The sequence below is a fragment of the Labrus bergylta genome, chromosome 4, assembly GCF_963930695.1.
Source record: "Labrus bergylta chromosome 4, fLabBer1.1, whole genome shotgun sequence".
Classification (NCBI taxonomy): Eukaryota; Metazoa; Chordata; class Actinopteri; order Labriformes; family Labridae; genus Labrus; species Labrus bergylta.
The window spans coordinates 29,760,144-29,772,922 of record NC_089198.1 but is presented as its reverse complement, the minus strand read 5'-3'; the positions used below and the strand labels follow the sequence as shown (position 1 = coordinate 29,772,922).

The 12,779-nt window shown below is 39.4% G+C and overlaps 1 protein-coding gene across 2 annotated transcripts; it reads right to left on the bottom strand.

Annotated features, from left to right (window-relative positions):
* Positions 1-4,603: 4,603 nt before the first annotated feature.
* atg10 (ATG10 autophagy related 10 homolog (S. cerevisiae)) lies at positions 4,604-9,786 on the bottom strand. Of its 2 annotated transcripts, none has more exons than XM_020659549.3 (7): positions 9,724-9,786; positions 8,147-8,253; positions 7,925-8,053; positions 7,603-7,789; positions 6,893-6,990; positions 5,266-5,363; positions 4,604-5,177 (listed from the first exon to the last, which is right to left on the bottom strand). In XM_020659549.3, the coding sequence occupies exons 1-7, from the start codon at positions 9,776-9,778 to the stop codon at positions 5,069-5,071; spliced, it is 783 nt and encodes a 260-aa protein (XP_020515205.2). In that variant the 5' UTR covers positions 9,779-9,786; the 3' UTR covers positions 4,604-5,068. The 2 variants fall into 2 exon arrangements, with proteins under 2 accessions (XP_020515205.2, XP_065810410.1); XM_065954338.1 differs by lacking the exon at positions 9,724-9,786 and adding an exon at positions 9,418-9,688.
* Between the last annotated feature and the right edge of the window lie 2,993 nt (positions 9,787-12,779).

Here is a 12,779-nt window from a genome sequence, read left to right as displayed (position 1 = left end):
CCACTCAGTTCACTTTGTCAGTTGGAGACACAGAGAAATGTTCCTCCTCTGCAGATCTACTCGGTAAGTAAAATAAATGTAAAAAAGTAATGTGATTCTCTGAACAACTGTAATATACTATATCTGTGGAGATGATCTACTTTAAAAGGACTTGTGTGTTGCCATGAACTAAATGACCACAGTCACAGTGATAAGCTAATGTTAGCAAGCTGCCTCGTGCAGTTAGCTAACCCTTAAAATCATTTAAATGTCATAAATTAAAATAAATAAGGCACTTTTAAAGCTGGTAGCAATGACAATATGCTTTTTTATGTTTACATTTTGAGGTTGAAGCAAATGTTTCTGTTTTTTATTTATTTTTTAACCGCACTACCCCAGCATGTAGGCACATGTTTAACATGTATATAGTTGCCCTGTGAGCATCACCAGCATTACCCTTTTTATTTTCTCCTTTTGTGTTAATTAACTTGGTCAAACTTTTATTTCAGAAAATTTGCTGGTTCCAGTAAAATACAAACAACTACAGAAGTATGTGAAGTTGGAGGAGGTTGACTACATGATTTGATTCACTTTGATTTCACCTGAGATGGAATGGGTTTTGTAAGGGAACTTTATTAACATTATCCTTGTGGATAAATAATCTGACTTGCTGCAGTCTGGAGGAGCATCTCCGCAGCCAGCAGAGTCAGTATCCACCTCCTCCCTGTTGGACGTCAGAAGAGCAAGAGTGACAGCTTCTACATCACCATGGATAAGCATCTCATCCCATGCCGGGCAAACCGCTCCCTCTGGGTATTTGATGAACTTTTCATAGCACATTTTGTGTTTAACATGTCTTATGATGCAGCATTGGTGAATTTCTAAACATCCTTGAAAAATGTGGAAGTTGCATATTGTACCTTCATTCACAATGTATTGATTTACAGAGAAAATAAAATGTCACTGTTTGAAAATTCCTTTAAATTCCATTTAAAATCATTCTTACAAATAATTTTAACCCTTTATAGATATACCTGACACTTAATGGAGTGAAACTAACACCAGCCAGGTAGTAAAAAAAGGTGTCTTAGTAGAGTTACTTGTCTAATCCCTAAGTGTTATTTTAACTCTGTTTAGCAAGTTGAAAAGGGAACTCTCTCTCAGTGTTAAATGTTTAACTATTTCAAAAGTGTTGATTTGACTCTAGAAAGTGTGGACCTATATAAACCCTGAAAAAGGGTTGAAATCAACTCTGTGGGAGTAAATTCAACACTGGTCTTTTGCTGTGTACTCATTAGGTGGCGGTAGGTTGAAGCGATGCACCTTAAAAACCCTTTGACTTGAATTGTAACCATGCAACCTTTTGACCTTTAACCTTTTTTCCACCACCATATTGCTATATTTTAAACTCTGAAAACCTATCTTTGGCTGTTTATCCTCATTCACCTCATTGAATGGTGTATGTAACACCTATTATATCCAATGGGTGGCGCTGCTGTACATAAATATCATTGTCTGAAAACGGAAGTGACTCGGCACTGCACAGCTCTTCAGAAATCTCACATATTATTTGTAGATCCTCTAACAATCCTATTTTAGTTGAAGGAAATGAATTTGACAATAAAATATATATCTACGATTCCTCAGAAAACGTGGTTGACCGCTCGGTTGAGTTGCCAATCCACGTGAACAGCCTGGCTCAACTCGCTAATTACTTATTTTGTTTGCGTCTTCTAACCATTGCTACTCATTCAATTTCTAAAATAAATGAAATGTTATGTTAACAAATTCTACTCTCTGTGATGTATATATATGAAAAAAACCAAAATAATTGTCGCAGAAATAAAAGAAATCCATTCATGCCTAAAGTAACCCTAAACAGGCAAGTCAACCAGCTGGTTGACCTGCATATCTGCTTCCTTATTGGTTAATCTGAAAAATATAACCAGAAATGTTGCTTAATGAAGAGGCATGAACACAATTTTGCCAACAATTAATTTTTTGCAAATGTATTTCTTAGTGTGGAAGTCAAAGGGTTAAAGCTAGTCATCACCCTTTAAACAACAAGAGAAGAAAACATCAAAGTACAACAGTTTTTTTATGCTGCCAGTTAGCTTGGTAAATTTGCAAATATGACACCATAAACTTATTTGTTTTGTTTTTTTTTACATTGAGGACAAAAGGAACAACCAAAACCCCAGTGTCTCATGTGCAGAGAAGATGATGTCATCCGAATTAGCATTAGAAATGAACCACTCTGCTCACACATACAAACCTGTTACTTCCAAAGATGACTGTAGTTCTGTTAATGGGTAAATGGTAAAAGCTTATAAAGCGCTTTTCTATTCTTCTGACTACTCAAAGCGCTTTTACACCACATGTCACACCTACCCACTCACACACTGATGGTAGAGGTTGCTATGAAGGGAGACCACCAGAAGTAACTAATCCCATCCTGGACTCCACCTTTTCCTTCAAATCCCACATCAAGTCCATCACCAAATCCGCCTTTTTCCACCTCAAAAACATCTCACTCCCCGACCCTGTGGCAGGGACACTCATCCACGCCTTCATCACTTTCCGCCTGGACTATTTTAATGGAGTTCTGTTCGGGCTACCAAACACTGCCCTGAACAGTCCCCACACACCAAGCCCTGGCAGCACATCACCCCCACCCTCATTCACCTCCACTGGCTCCCGATCAAGTCCCGCATTCAATATAAACTCCTCCTAGTCACCAATAGATCTCTCCATGATCTAGCCCCACCGAACCTCACCAACCTCTTCCATCCTCAGCCACAGGCCTGTTCTCAAACCCCAACACCAAACTGTAATCTTTTGGTGACAGAGCCTTCAGTGCCTCAGCCCCCACCCTCTGGAACTCTCTCCCTGCCGAAATCTGCACTGCTGCATCTCTGGACATCTTCAAAAAAAACGTTCAAACATTACCTGTTCACTAAAGCATTCGGCATCAGTTAACAGTTAACCAGATACACCCACCCACTGCTTGAGTCTCTCAATCAACAAACTGTGCTCCACAGTGCCAAAAGCCGCACTGAGGTCTAGGAGGACCAGGACTGAGCATTGTCCAGCATCAGCAGATCATTAGTGAGAAGAGAGGTTAGGTTTTTTTTTTTCATTTTCATAAGCAGTATGTTTGAAAGAGGATGGAACCAGACCAGATATTAATGAGTTGAGTCTATAACTTGTTTAAGCAGAGGAGGGTGTATGATGTCAAGGGAACTGGAAGATGTTTTCATGCCACCTATTATTTCTGTCAGTTCTTGTAAAGAGACTGTGGAACATTTCTCCAAAATTGGGGGCAGAGACAGACAGTGTAACGGAGGACAAAATGAAGGAATAAAAAGAAAACGTGCAGGATGTGAGGGGATCAAAGTGTGCACATATAGCTGATGCCCCATATTGCAACCAACACCAACACCAATCACAATATTCATACACTTAAAGAAAACTGGCATCCAGTTTTATGTTTTACAGCTTTTCTTCATTTAAACCTGATATTTATCTGTACGATCAGTGTCACTGACAGCTCCTCTACCCTCCTCCCCACAAAGAGCAGGTAATGAGCAGCGCTGTTGTGATTCACATTTACAGTCTATGGTTGCGATGCATCAGGTTGAGCAGGGAGAAAGAAAACTGAGCCTTTTAAATAGGTGTAGTCAAGCTTTCTTGGCTCCTTTTGTTAGATTTCTGAATAATAGCACAACAATTATATTAGATTAAAATTAAGTAACAGTAAAACGCATTTCCTTCTTTTTCTTCTTATTATCTTCAACTTTTCTTCCTCACTCATCTCGGGTACCAGGACACCCCCTATGGATGGCAGGCGCCTCTAGCATTTGCCTATACTGCCTATGCCACGTGCCAGCCCTGCACGTATCAGAGATTCAGATGGGTCAATAAAAAATCTGGTCTGACACATAAGAGGCTCTTTTTGTTTATTTTTTCCTGTGGTCACATCAAGTTGAGTTTTCAGTCCATTAAATTAGCCATAAGTTGTATTTCTGTAATAAGCGTGAATTAGGTTCCATAACCTTAAAGAATATTATTATTTACTGTAATGGACATTTGCTACATTCATGTCACATAATTAAACAGATGTTGGCAAAATCATAGTTGCCCAACAAAGTAGAAGACAAACAAACATGCTCTGCATAAAGTCAAATCCATCCTGTCACTCAGTGCTGTGCCCACTGCCTGGCTCTCTGTTCAGATGTCCCTCTGTAAAAAGCCATTGATACAAGCTCTCTTTTGTCCCCTGTACCATTTCTCTTCTTAATTTAAGTCAGTGTGGGAAGGTTAGTTGTGTTGATTATGCTGTTGGTTCAAATGATGCTGATGCTATTGTTGTGTTTCATTTCATAGCTGACCTTGGCTGTGTCGTTTTGGTCTGTTTGTGATGAATAATTGTGTCATTACTAGTGATGAACATAACTGACCTGTGTATATTTCATGTTGACTCAGCACTTTATTCTGTAATGTAGGCTGTTATTATTCAATGCCTCTGGCTTTACCCTTTTTTTTTTTTTTTTTTTTTTTTTACCTCATTAGCTTTTTAAATGTATGTTTTCTTTTTCTGTACTTGTTATGTCTTGATGCAAAACCAATCATCCTTCAGGGACAAATAGAGTTGAAGATGTATTTTCCAGCAGTTATGTGAAACAGTTTTGTCTCAGACAAAATAAGATTATCCTGCTCTGAAAACACCCAAGGATGTTATTCTGACGCCCGTGATACAAAGAAGGATTAGAGGTTAGTGAGTTTATTTCAGGTTAAACCCTGGCTTTTCAGGGTTGGGATGGTGGTTCACTTCTTCACCCGGGTTAATCACCATGGTAACCTGCTAATTATGGGGTTATGTCTGAAATAAGAGATCAACCCTTATAAAAGAACTGGCCCAGATTCCCTTGACCCCGGAGCTCCATGAAACGATTGTGAGTAAGAGAGTTCTGAGAGCGACTAACACTTTGACTATCAAAGGAGATCTTTATCTGCCAGATATTCATCTTATTAACCTATTAAGCAGTCACAGTGATGCTGACATGGTAGAGACAGATCAGGTGTAGCTTCAGTCAGGTGATGCTGCAGGACGGAGCAGGGTGCAGTAATTCAGAGGGACCTCCAGACCCACCAGAGGAGCCACCACACTGAGCCACGACAGCACGTAGTTCACAGGCCTGCACACACACACAGTGAATATTATGACTGAGACAGATATCTAGCAGTTATGTAGATGTTCCTGGATGAATCCCAGGAGTACTCTACCTGTGTTGGTGGTGAGCCGCCTGCAGCACAGGACTCATAAACTCTTCTGTCCTGCAGGGGTGGAGCATGAAGAAAGGCTGACCCAGCAGGGGGTGCTCCTGACAAACAAACAAACATGTTTACGTGCAGTTAGATAAAGTCAAATGATTGTGTCTGGACTTTAAAATACATTTGAACATGTTAGTCATGTTAAAAAATTAAAAACATCCGGAATCCAAACTAACTACATAAAAAAACAGTAAGATAAGAAACTGTAATTTAACACCCACAGAACCTCCTGCACATGTAAAAACTAATTTGCAGAGCCAAGCTTAAACAAGCCAGCCCTTTGGTTGGATTAGAGTTTGTGATTCTTACTGCAATTTTGGTTGTGACAAATTCACTAAAATCGTTCTAAGTCAAAATGACTCAAAGTTGGACGAACACACTGAGATAATGCAGTTTGGGTTTGAATTACTCTTGTATGTATACACCTTACTCTGACCCAAACTGGACTAGGCTTGCTCCACAGGTCCCGCCCCAGGCTTTGACCTGGAAGTGGAACTTCATAAATATGTAGGATAACAAAAGTGGCATAGCAACTGCAATATCCACATAAGCTAGACGGATAACATGAATCAAGGTAAAGTATAGAGTACGTATGAAATGTACAGAGTTGAACTTTTTTTTTACGTTTTCCCTGTTCGACTTACAACCAGTTTTCTGCTTGCTAACTTGTTAAGAAGGTCGTATAATAACATATAGCGACCTATTGTAGCAGAGTCAGACATACTTCTGTCAATAAATCGGTTTTCGGTGTCGCTCCAATTTAGCGGCCTAATTGAGCTGTACCTGTAGAGAGAGAGAGAGAGAGAGAGAGAGAGAGAGAGAGAGAGAGAGAGAGAGAGAGAGAGAGAGAGAGAGAGAGAGAGAGGGAGAAAGAGAGAGAGAGAGAGGATTCAAGGAGGAAGAAGATTTTCCTTTGCAAACTGTTTTGCTACAAAACACCTGGTCAAAATTCCTTGCATGTGTAAATGTACTTGGCCATAAGAAACAATTCTGATGATTGCTCTTTTCACACATGCAAGAAAACTCCTTAAAATGTCCCAAATTATCAGTGTGAGCTGCATGTACAAACTCAAACAGCCAATGTTGTCTCTCTCAATTAACTCGGACTTTGTCCTGCCAGCGCCCTGAAGCCAGGGTGAGCTGATGTGGAAACGTTACATGAAATTTTCTGGAATATTAACCCTCAGCGAGTGAGGAGGGCTGATGACGTTTATATCCTGTGATCAGTGCGTCACTGGGAGGATCTTAATGCACGTAACAAAGCTGCTTCATACTCTTTTTTGTGCTCAGCTGTATTTTATTTCGGATTCTTTTGTTTATACAGTGGCTACATCCAATAACATTTAGCATTGATATATAGGCAAAGACTGTCATCATAGCTTCATAACATTACTCTGTGACTTCTGCAGCATCCTTTCACGTCATGTCTTCCCTCCTGAGACCTCACCCGCCCACCCATCTGACAGCAAAAACCTACTACAAGATTTCAGGGGGCCCGCTGTCCTAACATTTTCTAGATATTTCTGGAGTGCATGAATGTGTAAAAAGGGCTGATGATAAGAAATCTGACGGTTTGTACCTGCAGAGTGATTGTGTTCAGAGGACTCCACTGAAGTCGCAGTCTGAAGTTCGGATGAACAGAGCTCCACACCTCCTCTAAGGACAGGCTCCTCCCCTCTGACACGGTGACACAAGACAAAGAATGCACAAAATAAGATAAAATAAGATCCTTTATTGATCCCCAGTGGGGAAATTCAAGTGCTGCAGCAGTAAAAGACAACAAGAAGAACATGCATATGACTATGAGTATTAATAAACTTAGAATATATAGGAATATTTTACTCATGTAATACAGACGACAAGTGAAAAGACTATCTTTTAATGCAACAGCTACATTGGGGTCATTTTTCTACAAAGCAGAAACAGGGCTGCCCCATGATTGCTGACTGTTTGAATGATCGACTTTTGTAAACAGAATTTGTGGATTTTGAGTATCATGAGCTGCATCATTGTCCTGAAAGCAGTCTAGACAGTCTGCGTAGGAGGATATAGGAGTTTGTGTTGCTTTCCCACGACACCTGGATGGGATCATCCGATACCATTATGGATGGATGGCTGCAGCTTTGTACTGTCGCACTTACATCTGAAAGTGACAGAGGCATAATGGGGGGATGAAGTGATCCCTCCTCTTCGGAGGTAGTAACAGAGGCGTTACAGAGGGTGAGAGTGTGTGTGTGCGCGTGTGCGTGTGTGTGTGTGAGTTCAGCAGCAGTCTAACAGGAAACTGACCCAGAGTTGTGGCTCTGAAATAGAGCACAGGAGCGCTGTAGCTGCAGGAGAACAGAATGTGATACTCGTACTGAAGCACCTGGCTGCTGCCTGAAGACTCTGCACAGACGCCATCATCCTCATCGTCTTCATCCTCCTCCAAGTCGCCTTTAATATCGCCAGCATCATCAATGGAAGCAGGAGCCGTCTGTGGAGACAGACTATTTAATCGGCAGCTGTCCCACATTCAGGAAATACAACTCCTCTATCATTAAAGATGTAGAGCTGAATCCGCCTGATATCACATCATCAGAAGACTTTCATTTACAGTTCAGTCTCTCACCTGTTCCTTCTCTGTCTCCTGACAGGACGTGTGGGTGTCTGAGTCAGATCCTTCCAGGTCCCACTCTGTGCTCGAGTCGATGATGACTGACCTGAGAGCCGTCTTCTTCAGGTATCCCTCCTCTGAGCCCTAAATCGACATCAGCAGCAATTAACTGTGAACAACACTGATGGCCCACAGCAGGCTGTCAGACTCTCACAGCTGCCGTGAGAACCTCCTCACCTTCACCGCCTCCCAGCTCCAGCCGTCGTTCAGCTGCTCCGACTGCTGCAGGAGGAGCTGACAGCAGAGACGGAAACTCTGCTCGTCCAGCACGCCGAAACTCATCGCTACAAAGACGGAATGAAAATAGTGAGAAAGCTGATTGTACTTTTACTGAACAATCTGGATCTGAAAAGAAACCAGAAACTCCGTCTGTCAGATTCCACCTCACTCTGAAATAAAGGGGAGAAGAATTACAAAGTGGAGGGCACAAATGAAAAAACTCAAGTACTCGTGCCTCAGATTGCACTTTAACAGTGTACTCTGTCCTCTGCCCCTTATGGGTTGCAAAATATTTCGACACTTTAATCCTTTTTGAAACCAGATCGGGAGGGGGCGTCTCTGTGTGGAGTTTGCATGTGCTCAGCGTGCATGTGTGGGTTTCTGTGTGGCTGCTTTTCTGTCTCTGTATGTCTGCCCTGTGATTGACCGGCATTCCAGTCCAGGGTGTACCCCACCTCTCACCCAATAACATCTGGGATCAGACAACAAAAGATTAATGGATATAGATAATGGGCGGATGAATATTATTGAAAACTACTGATGCTTTTAAAGAACTACAGACCTTCAGATAGAGAACACTGCCTACATTGCACAATGCATTGGCAGCCTATTTGTGCAATTAACACAATGTGCCTGGCTGCAATATTTGGTGCAGAGGTTTTCTATTTGTGTAGTGTTTATATCAAAACAGGAATCAATACTCTTTGATTATTACTAGACTATCAAATCTTGAAATTTGGGGTATCATGAAAACCCTTCTCTCTTCTTAAGACATGAAACTGTCCTTTCATAAAGATCAACATGTGGATTCACTCATTAATGGCTCAAATGCATGACTACAAAGTGAAAACACCGAACCATAAATTCTTCTTTATCATCTTGTTTCTTCACTAAATCAGTGGATTATTTGGCAATATGTTTCCCAATCAACCAGGGTTGTCACGAACCCAGAATGTTAAACTTTGATACGATATTACAAGTGAAAGTCAAAGTTTATTAACACCTTCCAAAAATAGAAGTCCTACGCTTCAAGATGTCTGGCTTCAATTATCAAAAATTGCAGGCAAACTCATGAAATATAGACGTGTGTTTAGATGGATAAAAACCTCTCCTCCTATGTCTTATGACATAAATGATCATGATGACAGGAAAACTCGTTTGCAAAGAGTGTAACATTATAGTGAAAGCTAGAAACACGTCTGCAGTCAGGGTTTTCACTTTACACTTACCTTTAAAAAATAAAAGATATTGAATTAAAACCGGTAAAAACACACAGTGACGTAGTTTAACGTTAAAGCAGGACTACACTTTAATATAACGACATATTTTACTACAGTATGACTGCTGTATGATGATAATTAATGTTTCGTTTAATAGATTATTGTATAAATCTGACAACTTTCTGCAGCCTCTTGTTGCTCTTCTTAAAACTAAATTAAATATTCCGGAGGCTCAGACTCAGACTAAACGCTATTATTCACATAACATTAATACACAGGTGATTTTATATACCGCAGTGTGAGGATAACACTTACTGCTGCTGGAGGAGCCGCTGCTGAAACTGCAGCCACTGTTTCTCTTCCGGATCATGAGATGACGTCACAGCCGTCGTCACCTTTTAAAGAAACATTCACCTGCTTAAAAAAACATACATTTACACCGGAAGATTTTTAATGAAAAAATGTAATAAGGAAAACTCTTTTGATGTAAAGAAATATTTTAGATATTTTATTGATTTATTTTGGATATCGTGTGAGTTGTTTTGTGTGTCTGTACAGACGTCATGTTTTCTTTTTTCTTTTTTTATCTTTTCAACCACTGGGTGGAGCAGCAACCACGTCAACACTTCAGGTTCAGCTTTATGGAAAAACTCGAGCAGCATTTCATCTGGTATAAAAATCATATTATTATCTGCTACCATAGACATTAGCCATCGTAAAATCCAGAACCAACTGTATACAGGTAATTCACATCTTGTATTTATTTATTTATTTATTCAGAAACCAATAAATGTTTTGTAAAAAATATTCAGGGGAACACTTTCAGTAAACCTCAATCTATATTTGTTAGGGATAACTTGTGCACTTATATTTATTGTAAGAAAACTTGTCTGATGCACAGGAAAATACTGTGTCTCAGATAAGGTGTTATCAAGTGAATTCAGTTATTGTTTATTGACTGTCTCCTTGCTCCTTTTGTCACTGATGAAACAAACCTCAATTTAGTCTCACTCTCTGGAATGACTTTAATCTGTTTTATACAGAACATTTGAAATTCAACCCAAATTCAAAATGTAATTGATATAAATTGGTGATTTTGATTCTGAATAAGCCTGACATCAATGAAAAAGTGTCATTAATCATTTAATTAAATCAGTAAAATACAAATCTATTTCAGCTAATTTTTAAACAGAAACCCAACCTTGATGTCTTCATCTTTTACATAAATTCATAAAAAACACTCAAATGTTTAACAAATGCCTTTTAACAATGAATCTTTTTGAAGTGAATTTGTTTTTATTTGATTAAAGTTAAGTCAGCTTGTTTTAAATTTTTATTTACTTTAATGTCATTTATATGACATAATGATTTGAATTATACCTCGAGCTTAGGACCTCGTTCTTGTTATCATTTAACCCGCTCTATTTAATAACGTGTAAATAAAGTTGTATAAAAAAAAAGATAAATAAACCAGGGATGGGTACAATTACTCGAGTAGCCTATAGGGTTGGGAATCACCAGAGTCCCCATGATACGATAAAAACCGCGATACTCGAGACACAATGCGATGCTATTGCGATTTTTAACATTTTGCGATATGCTGAGAATTGCGATACGATATATTGCGATTAAGCTTTTTAACTGCATATTATTTCCACTACACTAAACTAAATCAAGAACTGTTTTGTTTAATAAGAAAAATCTTAATCTGTTCATCTCACTTCAGTCTTTTTCTTGTATTTCAGTCTGAACTTTAACATGAATTCTTAACAATGCAACTTGTTCAAAATGAATTGTGCAACTCCTTCAGCAGCAAAAATTTAAAATATCACATTAAAAATATCGATACTTGGCCGCCATGAGACGATATAATATCACCACACAAAACATCGCGATACTAGACTGTATCGGTTTTTTATCCCACCTCTAGTAGCCTACAAGAGTGCAAGTTGTTGACGTCATACGAGTAACCTGCACCTGTGCAGTGTGCGCATATTGTTTTCTTGCCAAAAACAAGAACTGTCTGAAGAAAGAAGAAAGAAAGAAATGTCCCATCCCAGCCTTTCTTCCTATGTCCACAATAATACACACAAAAAAGCCTAAATGGGTTTAATATGATATTTAACCTGTACCACAGTAGAAAACTGTTACATGATTGAAATAAATAATAATTTGAACAATAAGCTGTATGCGTTTTAGATGTCTGGGATCATTGGAGTTTTGTGAAAACAAAGTGGACACAAGCCAAAATGGTGGGGAACTACTGACAATATATGACCGTCTCAACATTTGTTTTTACAATTATTACAAGATAGGGTTAGGGTCAACGTCTGACAGAAAATATATTGAAAACATGTTTAATATGTGAGAATATAATTAATTTCCCTGACATGACAACGACATCACTTCAGGTCAAAGTGCAAGGGCTCGACTGTGGGTCAGCCTTTCTTGACACATTTGGCGGAAGATGAAAAATAATATCGCTGAGGAGAACATAAGGGTTTTTTTTCTATTGAGAGCTCAAAAACAAAACAAAAAACAACCGATCAAGAGACACTGGGTTGAGTGTGTCTGCCAACGTTACACCTGCTTCCTCACACACTTACCCACACGGCTCTGTTGCACGTCGTCAGGATGTTACGGACAGTTTGGACATCATTCTGCCTTTAAATCTTTGTGCAGCACAGCTGAATGCAAGGTGTCTTTAGGTATCTTCGGTTAAAGTAAGTTAGTCCATAATTTTTAGATTTTTGCTATTAATTAGCTTTGCTATTAAGTAGATATGCTCCTGTTAAGTTTTGAGGAAGGAGGAGGCTTCCGCGAGCTGATGGCGTTTGTCGAGCCGGAGTACAAGCCACCGTCACGCCGAACAACAGCTGGAAGAGTGGAAACAATGTATGAGGGCCCCCCAAGACAGCAACGTGTCCACATAGTGGCTATAGTCTCATGGACAGCTCTCACCACCTCTTTCAGGTCTGTGTCCCACATCTTTCATTTACAGTTAAAAAAATAAATAATTTGCAAGTAATTGATGACTCGTTCATAATAAGGTAATGAGAGTACCTGCATTTTGAAATAACTAAAAATCCCCATCCCTAGTAAATATGTCAGCCTGGTAGCGCAGAGAGCACACTTCCTGTAGGAGTAACATCGGTCCTGGAGAGGACAGGGCCTTCTCCATTGCTGCTCCCAACCCTCTGGAATTCACTCAGTGGCGGTTCTAGGCCAGTTTATTTGTCAGAGAGGAACATTAAAAAGATCATTGCTTTAAATATATATATATATATATATGTACGGTATTATGCCAATAATAGCGCACATCATTAAATACCATGATTTATTTGTTTCAGTAACAGTATTTAATTGTGAGT